The sequence below is a fragment of the Rissa tridactyla genome, chromosome 4 (genome assembly GCF_028500815.1).
Source record: "Rissa tridactyla isolate bRisTri1 chromosome 4, bRisTri1.patW.cur.20221130, whole genome shotgun sequence".
NCBI lineage: Eukaryota > Metazoa > Chordata > Aves > Charadriiformes > Laridae > Rissa > Rissa tridactyla.
The window spans coordinates 13068631-13090594 of NC_071469.1; the positions used below are offsets into that span (position 1 = coordinate 13068631).

General features: G+C 37.9%; 1 protein-coding gene across 8 annotated transcripts in view; it reads right to left on the bottom strand.

The window, feature by feature from the left end:
• Nucleotides 1-2284: 2284 nt before the first annotated feature.
• Nucleotides 2285-21964, bottom strand: part of ZNF143 (zinc finger protein 143) — a 47783-nt gene continuing 28103 nt past the window's right edge. For 5 of the 8 annotated variants that reach the window (XM_054200586.1, XM_054200581.1, XM_054200582.1 and 2 more), the window contains 7 exons: nt 21411-21536; nt 18214-18393; nt 16865-17092; nt 15489-15637; nt 13609-13770; nt 12640-12786; nt 2285-9727 (listed from right to left, as the gene is read on the bottom strand). In XM_054200586.1, coding sequence (XP_054056561.1) covers nt 9644-9727; nt 12640-12786; nt 13609-13770; nt 15489-15637; nt 16865-17092; nt 18214-18393; nt 21411-21536 — 1076 coding nt within the window. In that variant the 3' untranslated portion in view covers nt 2285-9643. The remainder of the gene's footprint in view (nt 9728-12639; nt 12787-13608; nt 13771-15488; nt 15638-16864; nt 17093-18213; nt 18394-21410; nt 21537-21964) is intronic. The other 3 variants (XR_008466285.1, XM_054200585.1, XM_054200584.1) reach the window with 3 other exon arrangements.

The following is a 21964-nucleotide window of genomic DNA, read 5'->3' on the forward strand; positions in this document are numbered from 1 at the left end:
GCTCCCCGCCTCGGGGCGCGGGTGTTTCGTTCCTGGTTGGTTGAGAGAGGAGTGGGCAAAAATCTGCATTTCGCGTACCCGAAAACAATAACAATTCCTTTCAGGCTGGTTAAAGACAGCTTTTTTCTTTTTGCAAAACCGAAAAAGCAACGTGTTCCAAATAACTCTATTCTTGTGATTTAAAACGCAGTCAGAAACACAGGAGCCTCACATACAGCACCCCATGCTGTTAACTCCCACAGGAAACTTCAATGTGATTTACAGTGGATGCTAATTACCAGAGTGTCTCCCTACAGATGCCACAACTTCCCCTCTCGGCTTCATCTTGATGTAACCCAATTGATTGAATGTAACCCAAAAAACAGACCTGCCACTCTCTCTCCTGTACTAAATCACATTAAAATGAGCCCCTTGGGTAACAAAGGTCCTGAAAAAAAAAACATTTTTTTCCATGCACACGAGCCCCAAACAACCCAGAGGAAGCCAGGTGTTGAGTCTCTCCCTGCTCCCCCGGCTCTCCAGGCGGACACACCGTCCCCTGGACGTGCAGGTAGCACCAGGACATCACTTCCCCAAGAGCTGTGGGCACCTGGGATAGGGAGACCCTGTGCCACAGTCCCTCTTCTGCCAGCTTGTGTTCCGGCCAGCCACCTCCCCAAAGCCCTCCTGGCCTGGAGGACAAAGACCTCATCTGCTGCAAATGGTACACCTCTACAGAGAGGTCTGGCCGTGGGCCTGAAAGCTTCAAAGATAATGAACCAAAACACCTAAGGCCCAGTCAGTAGAAAACAGAAGTTTGTACTTAACCATGTTTCCGTTGTTTGCTGATATCCTGCCGCTGGTCCCCAAAGTCCATGGGCAGAAGCCTCAGAAGCAACTCTGGATGTGGTTCCAGCTCCTGCAACTGCAGCTGGGGTGCAGATCTTCCCGATGCTGAAGGTCAACAGCAGGGCTTGGTGGCCCTTTGCTGCTGCCTGCTGAAACGGACACCTGTATGTCCAACGGGTCATTATTTTTCGACAGATGTTCTGTTGAGGCCCAAACCAAAAATACCGGGATACTTTTTTCTCCCCTTTTCACACAACTGCTGCTCTCCAAGCCCACGTGCTTTTGGGATGTAAGAAACACGACAGGGATGCTAGTGTCCCATACTCCAGTCCCACAAGTGATTCTTCCTTTTTTCATCTCTTCTTGCCTGAAAGTACACGTGTCTTTGTAGAGAGCTGCCCTGCAGGGCAGCACAACTGTCCCCAACAGCTCTCACTGGTCCCCTGCAGGGACTGAACCAGCAGCGTGTGCCACCAGCACTGTACCAACGTAAGAGCATTTTAAATTAATTTGGCTGAGTGGACCAGCCGTCAATACAACTCTGTACTCACACACACTCCCCATGCCTGCGCAGTGAAATGGTTTTGCTCAGAGCTCCATCGCCTCAAGACATGTGGGTCACCTCCCTTTTATTTTGTAAGGCATACACAGAAACATTTCTACTTAAATATTGCATCCCTGCATATTTCTCACACTTTCAATGGCCCATTGGAACACAATTTTTGAGGTTATGGAAACCTCCTGAAAACTAATTTCAGAAAATGGAAAGTAGCCAATATAACCTATGAAAATGGGATTGGGCAGCATTTACAGAGATATGGCTCCATCAAACCAAGTGCTGTAAACATGTTTGGGGTGCAATAATTTAGAATCACAATGATGTCCCATTAAATACTCTCATTTTTAAAACTGAAATGCACTGTATAGCAAATACTAACTGAAGCATTTGAGTTTCAGAACAGATGGCATTAAAAAATACAACCTCCATCTCTTTCCCAATTAATAGCCCACAGAGGGAGATACAAAGCAATTCCTAGTAACTCAAAACATCCCATCTACTAGCTGCGACTTGCTTCACTCACATATGAAATTTCGGTTTCTTTAAAAATTAAAGAATTAAAGCTTTCAATAAATCCCTCCCCCTGAAATGTCAAAGTTGCAGTTTCCTTCCCAATCTGAACCTAAATATAACTGGTGCTGAGTTGCTTTCTGGAGTCCACAGACACAGGTATTTAGTGAGGTGAGGGTGATTAGTGAGGGCAAATTGACATTCAGAAGCCCAATTGGATAGCCTTTAACTAATTAACTGCTAATCACTGGAACAGTTTAAGTGGGACAACATCAAATGGAACAATTCAGAGTTTGTACAGAGAAGGGAGTATTTCTGAAGAGAAGACAAAGATAGGAGAGGAAAGGAAAAAAGGAAGAGAGAAATAAATAAACGGCAGTAGCACAATTGTTTTAAAAGAAAGTTTATTTCCAAACTGAGAGCAAACAAGAAAGGGCAGTACTGAATGTAGCTATAACAAAATGTGTAGTTGCTATAAGGAGTGCATTCATAGGCTCTACATACGTGCTGTTCTGAATTTGCATCAGTTGTTCTTTTGCTGTAGTTTGACGGGACCGTAAATGGTTGTGTTGAAGAAAAGATGATTTTACCCCAGACGGAGTGCAGCAGCTTCCGCCATGCTGTCCACCACGACAACCACTATCACTAGCATTAGGAGGCCTATAAACAGCCGAACTAAAAAGCACCGCACAGCCAATTCCCTTAGAGAGCACGCTAGCAATGGGCATCATCACAGCAGGAAGAGAGGTGAGCACAGAAGAGCTCTGCAGGCTTCCACTGCGCCATACTTTACAAGCCACATTCATTCCAAATTCTCTGTAGCTGATCAAATAGCATCTTTGAGCCTCTGTAGATCTTGCAAACTAAAGCCCTGATCCTCCAAATAGATGTAACAGTACATAACCTGATGTCCAGGCAGTGCCTGACTGATATTCCTACAAATATGAGTGGTATAAGGGTTTTCAGGATAAGTTTGCAAAATTGGTTTCTGTTTTTTGGGGTTTTTTTTGTTTTTTTGGGTTTTTTTAAATACTTGCTTTTAAATTAAGAAATAAATATATCAGCCTGGTGCACTGAAGATTTTGCTACCAGAAATACTTATCTGGGGCAGCACACACTGACTAACAGCTGCTTTTAACTAGAAGTTTTCAAGCTCAAAGGAAACTGTTGTTCCCTCTTTGGTGGGTAGCAGGGGAACCCAAATAATGATGAATGGGAAAAGAATGGAACAGTGGCCAATTTGTCTAGCTGTCAGAGGAAACTGCCACAGAGGTGGGTACACTGACATCTTGTCAGCATTTACTGCACTTACCAGTTCATCTGCAGTCCCCCAAAACCAAACTGGAAGAGTTTTGCCAAAAACTGGATGAAACCCATTCTACATCAGCCAGCATAGTTGTGAAACTATGAGGAGTTCATCTTATTATGAGAAGAGTAAATGGAGTAAAAAAGCAGAAGAGGAGGAAGGTCAAGTTGCTTATATGAAAAACTGAAACACTACAGCCGCCTGCACCAAGGCTATTGCTGGAGAACGGAGAGCAGGGACGGATCTCAGCTTTTCTCTTGGGTTCCAGTGTGTTTGTCACAGATGTCAGCAATGGCATGCCAGTGTGCACACAAGACTTGGCATATATGGGGCTAACAGGTCTCAGTGGTAGTGTGCCAACTGGGAGATGTTGTGTCTGGGCCACTGATGGCTTAAAGGTGAACAGTTTAAAGATTATTTTATCTGGGGTTGTGCTGCTAACAGCTGCTGTTAGCTGGCAACCTCTTTTTCTTCATTCCAAGGTCCAGAGTTGAATGGGTTCTCCATCAAAGGTGGACTTTGTGTCCAAAGACATGCCTGTAGGTGATGCTCCCAGTCCTTTTATTCTTTTTAGCCTACGGTCTGCATGCAGATAGAGCATTTCTCAAGGATGTATTCACCCAGGAAGTGTAAATAATAAGAGCAAGAGAATAAGGTGGAGAATAGAATGGGGAATTTGACAGCATGAAGGATGCCTCCCAAAGTAAAGAGAAACTTCTGGGCCCCAAATCTGGGAATTCAAGGGAAGATCTGAAGATACTCAAAAGTTATAATGTACAAGGTACATTAAAAAAGCACAAGTGTTGCCAAGCAGACACGCACAATTAAATATTTCTCTGTGGCTATGAGATCACACAGTTTTCAGTGACTCCATTTTTTTGCCTATATCCCTGCCTCTTAACACTTGAAATCTCCGCTTACAAAGAATATGGCAAAAGAATCTATTCCCAAGAGTTTTATTCAGATGAGAAGTTTCTTCCAAAACATCCTAAAAGTTGAAGAGACAGAACGATTGCCGTGACTAAAACCAGATACAATTAGAATGCCCCATTCCTGTGCTAAAGTGAAGTTAAAACGATCAGAATAGAAGTCAAGATTTTGTATCTGCAATTAAAAACCTCAAAACATCTAATGCACAGGAACTAAATAGTCACTAGTTTACCAGTTTCACTAACCTTCTTCCTTTTTCTCTGTTAGGCAACATGCAAAACCATAAAAGAGGTACTCAGCCTTTTTTCAAATTTACTACTATTCATTCAAGTAAGACATTTTGCAAACCTTTTTTAGGGATGCAGATAAAAACATAAAAGCCTGCTAAGAGTTTCAAGAAGCTCAGCCACCTTCTTTCCACTAACACCATCCTCAGGAACCTACATACGTTCAAAAATCTGTCTCTTACTGTCTTGAATGTATCTGTTTAAAACCAAAAAGCAGCTAATCCTGTCTGTCACACAGACTTTTGTACTTTCTGATTCTCCAGTCATTACAGCCTATATTCAAATCTGCATTAGCTCTACACAAAGCAAAACATCCCCTGGAGATGCAGGTTTAGAACATTGTCATTTCTCCAGGAGCTTTCTACAGCCATGTGGTAGCTTCTGTTACGCAGGCAGACCTGCCAGATGTAAGGAAGTCAGCCTCTTTTCCTTGTCTTGCCTCACTAAGATACCTGCTCAGAAGCGTCTCAGTCAAATACTACAGAATCAAGCACTAACAGCGTGGAGAATCTAAAACTCCCCAGAAAAATAAGTAAAATACAGCAGCCAGTCAACCTAAAGGCTGGTAAGGGGTTTAAACAAAAGAAAGGGTAAAATACTGGGGTTTTAACAGTAACATAAGACACTTTTTTGTCATAGAAAAAATTGCGAACAATCACTTGTGCCTTGAAAGTGTAAATGTTTTGCCATTCCTTCGAGTAAATTGCTTCAAATAATCTAAACAGAACAAAAATAATCCAAATAAAATCTCTTCCTGCTTCAGAACCTGAGACAGATGGGATTTAAGGGGGTCACAATTTCATTAGAGGTAAATACACAGACTGCGTAGCACAAAATGCTTGCTTGTTGATATAATCTTGTATGTTTATTGGGATAATTAAAGTCTGCTCTGAATATAACCCTCAGTTGAAAAAGTCTGGTATCACATTCCTGATAGGGTTAGGTGTCAGCTGCTAACTGCTAATGGTGATGGTCTAATTAGATTGTTGGATTTTCCTTTGGCCAAGTGAACTTTGCTAGTAGAATGAAAAGTAGCATCAAAGGAATGTCAAACTGCTGGCAACACCTAAGCTACAAATACACATAACACAACAAGGAAAAATGCTTGTTTCTATGCCTTATTTGGAATGTAGTTTATGACACAAGAACTGAGAGTGGCTCTTGATGTTTTGCTTTCTTGTCATAGGGGTCCAGACTTTGGAAGGTTTTTATCAATGGAGAAAAAAAATACTTTTGGGGATCTGGTGTTCAAATATATACTGCTTTGCAAAAAAATAGAAGTACCTTATTATCAACAGCCATCTGGACTTTGGATTTATGTATCTGTTAAGACGAGGTATGTGTTAATTTCTATCTTTTTCAAGACAAAAATGATGCAAGCTAAAGAAATATATTTTTAAACTTCCAAACTGTAAAGTAATAGCTGAACAGGACAAGTTACCCTTCATTTACAGTCTCCTAACGCTTTGCTGCTTAAGAAAACCAGTTTGCTTCTCACCCCACTATTAGTGCAATATCATCTGTGCCATATTTGAAAATTACACAGAAAATTTTACAGAACATTTAATTGTTTTCATTCGATGACAAACTAAGAGTGACTGGAATAGGTTTGCTATAGGGTACTTTTGCATCTTGGGAAGTAGAAGCTACGGTCAACCTAACGTGTGCAATCTGACAAGCCTCAGCAGCTGGACTGCTGAAGTTGCCAGATTCAGAAACACTCGTGATCACATCCTTGCTCCATACCATCTTTTCCTGGTGGCTGAAGTCCCTGGGGGAAGGCTCTCTGACTCCGCATCCTAAGTAGTACACAGCATGCAGAGTGATTTTTCTGTTTTTTTACTACAGCTTGATCATCGCAGAAACCAGAACACCCAGTCAAACAGATTACTCGCAGCAGCATTTGAGGGGTTATAAGGGTTAGGAACTAGAGTAAAGTTTAGGTAGAGCTGCCTTCCAAGCTCAGACATTTTGTTTGTCTGGGCTATCAGCTCTGTCCTTCTCTTGTGTGCTAAGCAGACACCACGTGCCTTTTCTCCCACACTGTGCCTGAATATCGCTGGTATCGGTCAGCTGATCGGTTGCTGAGATTAATTATACCATGAGGGATTATGGCTGTTTACAACTTTGTTTCAGGCTTCAGGATTTATTCTTATAAAAACACACTCTTCCAGTGTCAGCCTATTCACGTGTGCATTGGCGTTAGGTCTTTAGGATAAAAACTGTCCTATTGTTATGCATAGTGTGTCTGGCACAATAGGCCATCAGCCTGGAGCACCCAAAATAATTGCCTCTCTCTTTTTACCATCAGGAGAGGCACTGAACTACAGTAAAGAAAAGCAAAGCCCACAGTGTTGGAAAAACTGTAGAAACATTTAAAAGGGAAAAGTTGACTGCGATTTTGTTTTTATTCGTTTAAGGAAGGAGTCGGTGAAGGCCTGGAATTCAAATCTGAAAGAAAAATTGTGACTGAGAATGCCGGAAATGTGGGACCCAATTTGTAAGAGGAATTGATGTACTGAGTTGCTTTACTTTATAGAATTCCTCTTTACAAATGATTTCCTTCTAGTGTACCAAAGCATTTCCTTTGAGACAAAACTTTCAAAAAGACGAGTAAAATCTATGGGGAAAGGATAGAGATTTCTACTGCCAAACATCTAGTCCTTTTTGTCATATTCTTTGTTTCCTCCTCCTGGAAATCCTTTTCCCTAATATTCCTATCTGACCCGATTTCATCTTGTCTGATCTCCACTTCAGGTCCTTCTGACACTAACACACAGCATCAGTTTATCAGAAACACTCCTTCCACTCTGGTCTGAATGGAAGCAGGGCAGAAAGTCACACAGGTGTCTCCACTTTGAAAACAGGTCTATTATGAATACAGGTCTCACAGCTAAAATGCATATAATTAGTTCAGATTCTCTTTAAACACTAAGCAGTCCAAGTCAGTTTGGCTTATTTATTTAGTAAGTATATTTTCCTTTATAGGGGCAGCTAGCACAATATGGAAGCACAGCCCTTGACTTCGGAGTTTTGCAAGAATAACTAGTTAAGATACCAGTAAGAGAAACAATTTTAAAAATACTGCAGCTTTTCCTGAGTTAGTTCTGAAGCCTAGCAGCAAACCAACTCTATGAAAGTGTACTCACATTTGTACAGTGATCATGAATTGTACTGTGAAACAAGAAGTAGTAAGAACTGAAGTTATTTCTTTGCCAAAGCCATCATTCCAGCCACCGTTTCCAGAAACCATTAGCAATGAAATTTAAGAAAAAAAACCTTGAACGTTCATGTCAAATGATACATCTTTAATTTCTAAAAGGTGATAAGTACTAAGAAACTGATCTAGTTGACAGGCAATTAATCATCCTTGCATAGTACATTTATCTCCATGGGATATCAGGAATTACTTACAGCATTTCAGGAAAACTGGCACCTAGGTGAGCAAGCAGCCTCAGTCCTATACAAAAGTTACAGACAACCTCAATGTTTCCAAGTTTTACTTTGTAATGGATCCAGAGAATAGTCTTTGCTTTGTCCACATCTATCCCATAGTACTGTATTCTTTCACTGTGTTTTTCATTTGGCCATCTGTATGAAAAACATAAAAGGCTGCAACCCATGCTGATACGGTAATTCACAATAAATTAGCTCTGTTCTAGTCAAACTTGGCCTTTTTGAGGTAAATACCTCAAGGTACATAGTTATGGACTTTATTTTATGTAAAACGTGTACCTCACAATACTTATAAAATGATTATTTGATTAACACTTCATCCAGAAGATGTTTAATCCTTCCCTTGAGAAGCTAAGAGGTGAGGCTTCAGTTTCAGAAGTGCTCTTGACACTCATCTAAAATAAGCACTGAATCTTACATGAAGCCAAAAAAATTTAACTTGCTTAACAAGCTTACTAACAAGACAAAAGACACTTTTTCATATAAAAAAGTTTAAAGTTACATTTTACTGTATGTATTATATCTACAATGGTTTTTTTCCTTTACAGAATGATAGGTGGAGAAGAGCATTGTACTTACATCATCATTAATTAATCCCTTTTTTCTAGTAACTTGTGTCCTGATTTTCAAAAGCACTGATTATCAGCATATCCTAGGTGCTGAATGGTAGCAGCAGGCACTCAGAACTGTTGAAAATAGACTATTAGTACTTGTACTTATGCTGCAAACGCACCATTTGAAAATACTCCTCTTGAAAACAGGTAGTTTACTTTTTAGTCAAAATCTATTGACTAATTACTATTTTAATAATTCTTGTAGTGTTTTAGAATGTTTAAAATAACTATTAACACTAATTACTTAATACACTATAGTGGATTATGACCAAAATTAATATGTCAAAAAATTAAGTTTATGATAAATAAACTTTGGAAAAATTTATACAAGGCCGTAAATAAATAATTTGAACTTCAGTCTCATTAAAAAGTAAAACAGTACGTCACACGACAATATCATCCTATCTAGACAGTACAATCTCGCTATATTTTATTGCATAATAATTTGAGAGTAACATTTTAAGTAAAATATGTAAAGAAACAAAATCATTAGATTTACTTCTTTTAATATTGAACAACCAAAGTTTCTCCTTTTTACATAATCCAATTTAAAGATAATATAATTAGCACTTCCAGCATTAACAGTCTGTATTTACAATGAATGAGATGGGGTAGGTAATCTAAAGAGTATTCAAATCTGTACGAAACAAATCAAAATACGAAGATTTACAGTAGGCTCAAAATCCAAGACTTTTCCATTTATGGAATGCAATTTAAAAGGCTTTGCCATCTTTATTACTTGTAAGGGTTCCTGAAATTATGATTTTTAATAGTATTTTAGACATTTGAAATCTTCAGTAATGCCTTCATTATTTGTACATGACATTAAAAATTAATTCCAATACGTCTATTTAATTTTTTCACTTGCTTGCAGACCAGTCTGAAATCTGATGAAAGGATAACAAGGAAATTTACTATATAATCCTAATTCCATATTCCTGAATATACAACGGTTGGAAGTAGATGACGTCAGTCCATTCCAAGGGTTATGTACACAAAACTTACAAAACGTTCTTCGCTCTTGCATAAAATGTGTACACAGTATCAATGAGCGGGGAACTTCAAAGTTTTTATGGGTTGCTGCTGGCATGGACCTTTGTTGATTGAAAATAAAATACCTTTCACTCTATTGTTCTGGTAGCAGTTTTAGAAGTTAATCATCAATCCCTGGTGTTTCACCCTGTTGTATTCTGGAGGCTATTCTAATGGCTTCTTCCAGAGACTGTTGTTCTCCAAGCTGAAACAAATCCAAAATGTTATATACGGATATAAATTTGTAAAAAAAACCATAAATAAATAAATAAAGATGGAACCAAAGATCTAGCTATGGATCAATACTTTAGCACAAATAAGTGTGATCAGTATTGTCACACCTCTTCTAGGTAATATATACTAGCAGCTATCTAAATCAGCATGACAATTAAGATAGCTTCTGATAGCAGATTAAACTGAGTTTCTGTGTATCTACCAAATAAATTTTCTTCAAAGAACTGCTGCATGGTAAACACATTTCATGACACACAAAGTAGATGATATTTCAACTTGGCAAATATAACAAAGCTAAGATAAGGCTTTCAGAAATAATGGCGGCTGTTGAATTACATTTTAACACTGGTAAAGCAAACAAACATCTTCATTTTTCTTAACTCTCTTGCAGAAAGGCAGCTCTTTGGAACACCATACGGCATTAATACATATTAAAAAAAAAACTACACTTATTGGAGAATCCTGAGTGTTTAAAAAAGCAGTCACGATGACGCTGTTCAATTCTACAGTAGTTTAGCGATGAAGTTATTTTGTCGTTGCAACTACAAGGCCATCAATGTATCTGGCACTATTAGAAGCAACATCAACAAACCCTCAATAAAGACACCTGGACACAATTTTGGGAAAGAATCCATGGAATTTTATAATATGTACCCCATGCATCTACATACAGTGATGTGAACACTGAAGACAACCTCAACCTAACAAAAACGTAAAGCTGGCCATTACTTATTGGCTCAGGAGAAAGATCTGTGAGAGCGTGAAAGGCAAAACCAGATTATTTGACAGACAGATAGGCTAATGGAACAGTTCTAAATATCGCTTGTAACTTGTTTTTACAGTCATGGGATATCACATTCTAGAGCAGCTCAGATTAGGAAGAGCTCTGTTACCACCTCCTTAGGACTTCAATCTAGCTATCAGGCTACTGGCTTTATCAGTATTTAGAAACCAAATTAATTCATTTATTAGTATGAAAGTACAAAAGAGAAACAATCAAGAATTTAGGAATAATCAATATTTTAATTTTGATTTCTCTCTCTTCTATTTGTATTGCATATTTTAAGTTTAATTAATGAATGCCTATGTTTTCCTTTTGTTCAAGAACACACTGCTGAGGGTGCCAGTTACTTTTTTTTTTCCTTCCTCTCATGCAAACAATTGCCTCCTGATATGCTTTCTCTTACATGCATTATTGACTGCTGCCAACTTAGCTCAAAAGACAGGAGTTCAGAATTGAGAGCTTCTTGACTTTCATTGCTTTTCAATCAGCATCTGACTTGCTGTTAAATTTTCCATTTAACAAAGCGGAAAATAACATCTCTCATTTTTGCTTGAAGATATTAACACAATTCCTTTCAATCTGAGCTATTGAGAGTAGCATGCATGTATACACCTGGACTGCAGCATTAATCCTGAGAATCGAACGCTCAAAGGTTCTGATGTCGTATTAGTTTCAGCAAATGTGAACAGTTTGAAGGAACCAGACTTAAGTTGCTGTTACTTCCGCATGCAAAGTATATTTTACTCCTGGAAATAAAAACTGTGAGTGCATTTCCTGCATTTCTTTTTTCTATTTGAAGCTATTTCCAAGAGCCTTCCAAGAACACAGATTAATTTACACTACTTAGTATCAACTTGTTTAGAAACTCTTTTGACCATCTCCTCTCTGCAAAGGCACACTGATGTTCTTTTATATTGGTATTTGTCAGAGCTAAGGCCCATCATGCAAACCATACTCAAGACAGTTGCATATACTCAACTCCCTTTGAAATTTATAGGGTGTATCACATCCTTCTCCTAATTGTATACTGTTTCAGGATGTATGGTTCTTCTGATTTTCCATGTTCTCTAAAGTAAAATGCGTGTCTGTGGTGATACCCAAACAACAATAGGATCAAACACAGAAAGTCATGGCTTCTGTCATTGGAGCAGCAATTTCCCTAAGCTCCTTCAGTCATTTATTTGACCCTTGACAGCAATGTCATCAAAAGAGATTAATTTTTTAAATACTTACTCTTCCAGATTTAAAATTTCCAAAAGCTTCTGTTAACCTACCATCATATATAACACAAATAACATATACACAGAATTAACTTAATGTTTGAGTAAGGTAGCATACTGGCCATTGTTCGCCCTAGAGGTTTTGCTCAACCTTAGAGGGAAGCTTAGCTTCCCGCTAAATAAACTATTCACGAAAATAGCTGTCTAGGTTTCGTTTTCGGTTACTTTCTAGACAAAAGCTTAATTTGTGCTTCATTTCCACCTTCTTTTAAATTAACCCAATTTAAAGTAAACTTTTTCATACCTAGAAATTACTCTTTCATTACAGCGTTTGGACAATATGAGGAACTATTTACAGAGACTGCTGCTTGTACTGTGCTGGTTTGACACATAAACAGAAAGTTACTATTTCCAGAGATTTCTGATTATTAATCTTTCTACGTAATTGGTTACACTTTTTCACTGTTAGCATCTTATGGTTCAAATAACATAAATTCAGTAATTTTATCTTTATAAGTTCATAGCAATTCACCCTTGAGAGTTTGGCTTTAGACGTATCAGCTTTATATGTAATGCTGAAGGATGAATGAAAGCTCTCTTCCACTGAAAACCTGTGACCCCATGAATGACTCAGTTGACCTGAAGTTTGGCCCTCCTCTAACCTCCTTTTTTGCAAGTTCTACAAGTAGATTTGGAAAATCAAGTGCTTACTCTTCTTCTTCCTATCCCTATATATTATTTAAAATATGAGATCAAATGGTTATGGACTATTTTTTCAGGGGAGCCAAGCTTATTTATTCGAATCCTATTGTTACATGACTAGGAGCTTCTAGCTCTAGAAGTAAGGAACACTCCAAAAAACACTTATCGCCATCTTACCTGTACTGCAATTTGTGTTCCATTGGATGTAGCCAACAATGTAACAGGTCTAGTTTCTGTAGTAACTAAATGGTGCCCATGTTGCTGATGTCCCATTTCTGATGAGGCACTATGAAATGCTGCCAAGTCTTGAGCCACAATAGCAACCTTCAAGACCAAAGAAAGAGAATCAGCTGGATGACAGATCTGTTACTGTTACTGACCTCATACAACGGTTATCTTCAAAATTAGTTAATATTCAGAGCTGTGATTGTTCATGAGCATAATTTTACTGTGCAAAAGATACTTTTTTAAAAAAGGCTGCCGTCACTTTGTTCTCAAAGTTATCATTAGCCCCCAAAATATAAATATCCTCAGAATTGCACATAAGTTCAATAAATGTGCTTACAAGCTGTGAGTATTTATACATACAGAGCACAGTGATTAGGATCTTCATTTTCACGTGGCACGTTTTTAGAACAGTGCATTTTAACTCAAAAATTATGTCACTATATTTCTACTAAAAAATTTAGCTATTGTATTTGTATATTAAAAACAAGACTGCAAATACCTACTTACACAAATGTTTCCTATCTGCCAAATAAACTACAGTCCCATAATACTAAGTGATAAAATTACAATTCATACTGGATTATATTCTTAGCTCTGCCACTCATTTACTCTGTGACTTTGGGGAAAGCACTTAGCATTTCTAAGTCTTGCTTCACGTACACCTAAATGAATTACTGGACTGGTACCTCAGGATTTTTTCTTGGTGCCCAATTGTTGTTTTTAAAACATTCTGCCATATGTTGGTGTATAGCACTGGAGTAGAACGCTTCATACTCTTATGAGGGGAATGCTACGGCCAGGTGTTGAAAACTGCTTTATTTAGATAAATCTGTGTGAATGACAGTGTGATGGATTAGGTGCCTATTTCACATCATCTTATAAAGGAACATTACACATGTACGCAGGCTGACATCTTACCTGCTGTCCTTCGGTGCCTTCTGCAGTAACCATCGCTACAGAATGTGTTCCTGCAGAAGAGATGACGGCGTCATGGGCAGGGACTGTGATGGTGGTGCCATCTTGTGTTACCATAGTGATAGTATTGCCAATGGCCTGCATATCTGCCTGGGATATGTTGACCTGAAATACAAAATAATTCCTGAAGTATAAAAAGAAGGTTTGATTGCTGCTCAAGTTATATCTGGGTCTTAGCTTTTGGAACATAACATATGTTTTTAAGTAAGGTTTGAAAAAAACGACTATACGCATTTGAAGTGTAACAGCATTTATCAAACAAATTCCTGCTAGTTGGTTTAGTGGGACTACTCCTGTTAGTTCAATTTCTTCATTTGAAACAAAATGTGTAGCGGTCCAGAAGAAAAAGGCAACTTGTTCATAATAGCAGGAAAAAATATTTGAAGCCATGTTCACAAGTAACATACTGGCCGAAAGACCTAATAGCCATTATTCCACTTCCTGACCAACATTCTCATGCATTCCTTGAGAATCACCCTCACTCTTTGGCCAAGTCCCCATCTTAGACCAAGAGCCCTCACTGCATTCATCTTACTGATTGTGATCTAATATTCCATGACCTTTCAGACACACTTATCTGTTTACAGAAATAAAATTACAGCTCTAAGTAATAAGAAAAAGGATGCATACTTGCCCCCAGAGTCTACAACTCCATGTTAATCAGATCATATCCCAAATAACTGCGTGATAGATTATCTATGCATGTGTCTTACACAATGGACAATGTTACTCAAGGTAGTACCACCTGACATACTTTTATCTTAACGGAAATACTAGAGAGGCCTATGAGGGCTTAGAATTTAAACCACTAATAAACAATTCATAAAAAATTAATGATATAAATTACTGATGTCTCCAGCATAAATGCATTAGGGCATCAGATACGTGACCTGATGTCTGATTTACAAGGTAATAAAACATCCCAGAACTAAAGTCAAGCTGAAGGATAATTTAAATAAATGCAAGAACTCCATGTCAAGGCTTCTGCAGGCCTTCATTTTAGAGGGTAAAAATGCCAGTTACTTAGCATTGCTGCAATGTTCAGGGCTGGCAATACAACAGTCCCCTTTAATATTTAATTTTCAATTTGAATTTTGAAGATATCTTTCATATGCTACTGGTATTTCAGCTACCTTTCCAGCTGAAATTAGAAACTTTTCCCCATATGCCTTCGATATATTGCCATAGCTAAAGAAAAGAGTTGCGCTGAAATCCCCTCCCAATGAAATGTCATATGAAATCCTTAAAAAATATATCCACAGGAACCCTTAAAAAATATATCCATAGGAATTTTCAAATGGAGATAGTATCAAAGCATTCCTTATCCTCTTGTTTATGTTAGAAATGGTAAGAACTGAACACTACCAAACAGCTGGTAAAGCAGACAGCTGGACTAGAAAGATTTCCCACCTCTACCCCCTCAAAAGTGTGTGCACAAGACAACAGTGAAGATGACCATCAGATATTAGTGGAATAATCAAGCAGTTCTGAGAAACCTCAGAAACTAGGTTGTATATATAACAATCGTTAAAATACCCTGTGCCTTTGTCACTTTAAGAGTGACAAAGATAGAGAAAAAAACCCTAGCTTTGGATTAATACAGCTTCAGATGTCAGAATATGTGGTTTAATTTAGGTATTACAGGGGAGGCCCAACCCTAAACATATCCGACCTAGCTCCAAAGGAGCTTCTTTCCTTAAGAAACCCACGTATGTATTTATCAAGAATCCTAACTGATTTTAGAAAGCACATGGAGTATCTGCAAACACTTGCCTCGATTCTCAACATATTTTTGTCAGCTCTTTAACAATGTGGTTACTTACATGTTGGGTTCCATCCTGGGATATTAGTGCTACTTGTTGACCTAATCCAGACTGGGTAACTGTAGCAACCTGTGCAGAAATTACATCTTCTCCCTCTACACCTGTCACATAGGTTATCTGGGAGCCTTTGAGAACATCTTCACCTTGACCTATTTGATACAAAGAATGCAAGAGGGTAGTTTACATATTCTAAATAGTGCCAGGAAAGCAAGTGACAAGGATTAAGTGCCAGGCTGGTTTGAAGGTTTTAAATACTCCAACGCAAAAATTTTAGTGGAAAGATATCGAAAGCAAGTAACAAAGTCTGTTGTTTTGGGAACGTGGGGTATGATCTTTTAGCAATGAGTTTTAACACACATAAGTATTACACATAAAGAAAATATAAATTTATAGTTTATAAGAAATATTAAGATGGTGACAAACATTTCTAATTCATTCATTAAATGTTAACCTCTCCATACAAGAGGCTCCATGCAAACACAACTGGCAGCTTTTTAAGAGTTATTAATTAACAAACATACAGAAGAACACAGTAATGTCTTTGTGTGAAGATTTAAGTAAGTTCATTATCTTAATAAATGTTTAACCTCAGCAAATGAATCTTATCATTCCCTTAAAAGAAGGAATTAGACTATAGTAAATCTGTTTTGGGCATTCAGTGCAGTTTCCCACATACCCGTAGTAAAACAACTTTTCTGACCAAAACAGTTTGCGTGTATTTCCTATCTTCAGTCACATCTAAAAATCGTAACTTGACAAGTGATATTTGTCCTATCAGAACACTTCCTTCAGTCTGATATTTTATAGTCATAGGATTCAAAACCCATGATACCATGAAAAATATATTCTAAGGAGTACTGCAGCACATGAGCTTATTTTCATCTTTGCCTCTAGGACAGTTCACAGAAACTGGTATTAACCAGAGCAAAACCAGCACTGTATCAGAGTCCTGCAAAGAGATTTTCCTTTTCTCAAGGCAATCCGCTTTGCTCCTGCACAAAAGACTGTCACCGACCATGGTGTTATACATACTCTTACAAAAATCCTTATGAAAAATCCAGCAGGTCGCAAACAAACATTTTAGACTTTCACAGGTCCGTTTCCACATTCACATTTATAGCAGGTTTGCTGGGACTGCAAATGACTATAAGTGAGTTTTATGATCTGGTCAATTACTCTCTTAGTTTCTGTTTACAAGTTGCCTATCACAGTAAGAAGGTCCTACAAAGAAATTAAATAACTTTATTAAATACTTAAAATTTTTATCTATGCTTTTATTTCCTTGGTTATAAAAAAACAACAAAATATTATCCAGCCCTTTTTTTTTTTTTTTTTTTTTTTTTTTTTTTACGAGATTCAAAGATTGAAACTCTAACCTGGAGGTGGCTCAAAAAAAGCCTCTTGTTCTTCTTCAATGGGCTCTGTGTCATTATGTGCTGTCCGCTTGTGCATAGCAAGTGTAGAAATCTGCTTGTATGTTTTCCCACAGTGATTACAGTTATATGGTTTGGAATGAGTATGTACAACATGATGTTTGTATAAACTGGAATACTCTGTAAAGCGTTTATCACAACCAGGAACTGTACAGACATAGGGCTTCTCCCCTGTATGGAAAAACAAAAGGGATTAAAGAGAACTTTCTGCAGGATGAACAGAAAAAACGGTCAACAAATGATATTTAGCGACACACCTTCATTACCAAGCATACTTCAATTTTGCCTTCGAAGGCAACAGTGAAGCTCAAGCTCATGAAGTTTATCAATGCAGTCTCTCACTATATTTTTTTTAAAAAAAAAAACAAACAAACTACTGCCAGTAAAAGTTGCGCCCTATTTACTCCCTATCAATTCATCTAAAACATCCTTCTGGTGAAGACAGAAGGATACAGGCTGAAAGCTGTGATGTCAGTTTGGCATTGTATTGTGAATTTTCTTTTATCACTGGAAGCCCCATACTTTTCATCAATGATAAGGTATGTTGATACACTAGTACAATTTCACTTTTGAGTCTTTAGGCTCTGAAGAAATCTGTAGGCAGTGTATGTTTAAACAATTATGGTTTCATATAAAAACACCTTTCAGTTAAAAATCAATGAAACTAATGTCCAAATTACATTATAGACTAAAAAGATAACCTGAGATACAAAATGTACCTCTATGAAACTTGTCTGTGCTTCAGTAAAATATGTAAGGCTCTTACATATTAGAACCTTCAAATTCATGCCGATTATTTCTGCTGACTAACCCTGACAATCAAGTTGGGTAAGTATTTTAACCTCTGGTCTATAAAAAGAAGGTTTCGACCACCGCTGCAGCAGCAAGGAAAATACAGCTGGGATGAAAGGATGACTCGCAACAGTGAGACAAAGTCAAGCTCAGACTTGTGCTTTACTGTTATTTATTTAAGAAACAACTCACAACAGAGGCAAGCCGCAGAACCATATTAAGAACTTAGCCCAGTGTCCACTGAAGACAAGGTTTTTGGATTCATTTTAAAGAACTTTGTATCCAAACCAAAATTATTCTGCCTTGACAGCAAGGTGGGAAACCTAACTGCTTAACTTGCATCAGCTGAGGAGAGATGATGCCCAAACAAAAGTACGAAGCCAGGTCATATAAACATAACTATACCCAATTACAATACACCAAAAGTGTGTTCACAAGGAGAATAACACAGCCTCTCCCAAGCAGATTCTACTTCAAAACACAAAACGTCACTCATATACCTGTGTGTATTCTCACATGATTCTTATAATTAGTTGCACTGGCAAAAGCTCTCCCACATCCTGGCTCTGTACAGTAATAAGGCCTTTCGCCTGTATGTGTCCTGATGTGAACCTTTCTAATATTAGACGTTGTGAATGACCTGCCACATCCTTCAAATGGACACTTAAAGGGCCTTTCACCTGAAAAAAAAGAAAAGAAAAGGTACACGTGCAAAAGTTATAAAAGAACAAAAATCCTAAGTTACGCTTAGAATGAATGTAGGAATCTAAAGCTGCCTAATTCCGTCTTTGAGACCCTCAGTCAGAAATGCTGTGAATATGCCACCGTGTTCTACTGTTTAGACAAAACTGGAAAAATTAAGGAAAATCACACAATCTGTAAGATAAATTATGAAACATTTAGATTAGTACTTTATGATGTATAAAACAGACTTGAGTTGCTTGGATTAGCTTCCACATTGTCCATATTCTACCATGTATTTAACACCCCCCCAGTTCATACATACATTATCCAAAACAAATGTATCATACCATTTGTATATTTGTCAATTGTAATTCATAAAACAGAAAAAATACCTTCATGATTTAGCATATGACCAAGATACAAATGGATTAGTAAAATTCATTATAGAAAGCACTTAACCTTACATGAGAAGAACCTCATTTTTAAAGAGAGACAGCCCTGAAACTCATGTTTCTACCCCCAAAACCAAAGCAATCACAAATACAGGTTCTTTTTCAAAAATAATTCCATTCATGTAATATAAATTTAAGGACAATAGCTTACATCATTGCACCAGAATATTTCACCATGAACAATAGATTAAGGCCAACCCCTCTGTAATACCCAAATACCCCTGGCCTTTCAGATCTATCAAAGCACACAGAGGGGGAGAGTGAAGAGGGTTAACTTTGAAGAAGTCCGAGCCACCTGACATGCTGTCCTGTTGTAATTTCACACTTCCTAGAGCTAAGTACATTCCACCCACTGTACTGCTTACCAAAGAGAAGAATCTGAGAGCAGGAGAGGGCAGATTACCACTACAGATAAAACATTAAGTACTTAGAGACAGAAATAAAAAACAAAGTCCTGATAGAGACATTAATACCGTGAAACTCCAAAGTAGTTAGCTCCTTGGCTGAGGAGACTATAATTCACTCCTTAGGGCAGCTGTTTCGGGAAGGTTTTTCAGCTTCCTGCCAAGGCAGTGTGTGTGTATTAAGTTTACACGCCTCAGTGTTGTGTTACCATGGCTCCCCTAATCCTTGGCTTCAGCACAGGACCTCAAACCCTGCCTGAAAGGAGCAGGGTTGCAGAGTCAACCCCGCCCAACAACAGACCCTGCATTAGAAACCAAAACAGATTGCTCTTAAAGAATGCCCACAAGAATGTCATCAGACCAGTTGGGGAAGCCAGCCTTTAAGTTTCTAATGTACTTGTTAGAAAAGCGACCTGTTTCCAGGTGACTGAGATTTCTAGCACTAGAAATGCAAAGCAAGTCAGAAGCCTTCAAGCTCTACCCCACAGCAGCTATGAGGAGCCATCCACACCAGCTTTTCTGATACCAAAACAGTATGTCTAGCCAAGTCTTGGAGGAACCCAAGGCAAGCACTGATGGCAACAGAAAGTGAGACTGGACTGCCACTGAAAGAGAGGGAAAAATCACTTTTAGCTAAAGCAGGCAGAAAATAAAGAAAGCACTAACCCTGCTCTACATGGTAAAGGAACGAAAAGGTTTCAGAGCCATGGGAGAGATCAGGCAGAGCCCAGACTTGCCTCCATTGGGTGCACTGTTGCAGCTTGCGCAGGGTATGAGCATACACTACTCCATCCATCTGCACAAAGGACTTGTTGCAATTTTCTTCTCATTCTTTGGCTTCCTGCAGCTACTCATAAATCTAAAAAAAGGCACCCCTGAACTCTGGTCCATGGACTGCTGGGAGTCTATGATTGTATTATTAATATTCTTCAAATGCATACATGGTTACAAAGGGCTGGCTCAAGTCTTTTGTCTCAACTACTAAATTAGATTACAGCGATTAAATTACAATACAACTTCTATGGTCATAAAGAAGTAAAGAAAACAGTCTACAGCTAATAAAGTTGACCATACTACAGAAGTCTTTCAATTCACAGCCTGTACTTGATGTACTACATAACAACGTCAAACAATTCTCTTCTAGAACTGAAAACAGATGACACTTTTTATGCCTTCATCCTGATGACTAATTTAACATCAAGAGCACTAGACTGTCTTTGAATATGGAAGTCCAGGAAAGCAGAATTATGTCAATGTAATCTTGAATTTTTATAATTTTTATTGCCTGCTTTTATCCCCCCCCGCCGTCCTTTTCAACCTAAGAAAAAGTTTTTCTTTTTTACTGTCTAAGATTCAGAAAGTTCAGTGGAAAAACTTGTTGGTGTTCTAGCAGGCAAGTATATATACTTAGTGGAATAGTTTAGTAAGTGATGGATTATTCTTCCTACATTTAAGGGTGGTTTTTTCTTTTTCTTTTTTTTTTCCTGGAGATTTCAGAAGCAAAGGAGACATTTTGCAAATTTGTTTATATGTGTGCGTACCCATAGAGTTTTGTGAAGTGTAGTGTATGCTGTCTAGAATTTGTGTTTTGGCATTCAAAGGAATCTTTTTAGACAAAATGCAAGATTTTATTTTTTATGCATTTAGAAGTTTTAATAACAGTTGGTTTTCTGTGATATTTTTGTTAATTTTTCTATTGCAAGAAGAGAAGGGAAATCAGGATAACAACAAGCTCAGAACTATCAACCTTTGTGAAGCTGGCATGCAAGTTATCTTGAAGCAGCAAAACTTAAGAACACTGATGCCATTTCTAAAAGGCAAGCCATGTTATTGAGGAGAAGCTCCTTCTTCTGTTACAGCTGCAAATGAAACTGTAAAGGCACAAAGTGACTCAATGAAAATGTAAGTGATGCATTGTAAAAGTTAGTGCATTTGCAATAGCAGTGTGAATGCTTAAGCACTTTTTCCAAGAAAAACATGCTGGATTTGCAGTAAATGCTTACCATGCTGAAATGTTGTTGAGCTCACTGGGCTTCAGAAAGAGAATATGCACAGGCTGATTTCATAAGTATAAAGTCACAGAATGATCAAACAGGGTAAAAAAATCCACCTTAGTGAATTAACAAAAAAAAAAAAAAGGGGGGGTGATAATAGTACCTGTGTGAGTTCGGATATGTTTCTGCAGGTCTCCTGACGTCTTGAATGATTTGGTGCAATTTTCTTCTGTGCACCGATAAGGCTTTTCACCAGTGTGTGTTCGGACATGACTTTTTAACCCATATCCTGAGGATCAGAAAGGATGTTATAATAGTATAAACACAAAATTAGGATACTCATAAACCATCACCATGAAAAGCTGTGCTTGCCATTCTGATCAGGAAGCTCCCCGATGAGTAAAATTTGCTCTTTCACTCTTCACAAGCACTTCATGCTACCATATACAGAGCAGCAGAACTCTAGATACAGTTCATCCTTCGTTTATGAAGAAAGTACACTTGCATAATGTTTCTCCTTTCCTTCAAAAGGATAAACTGTAATGATTATAATGTGGACAAATATTTATTTTGTCTTCTGAGGAAGCTGTACGCTCTGTATTCCATCTACTTTTTATCTCTTACCACTACTGTCATCAAAATGACATTTAATTATTAGCTCATGCAAAAATCAGAACCATTAATGAAGTCAGCAGTAAAAGCTCTACTGCTATGTGG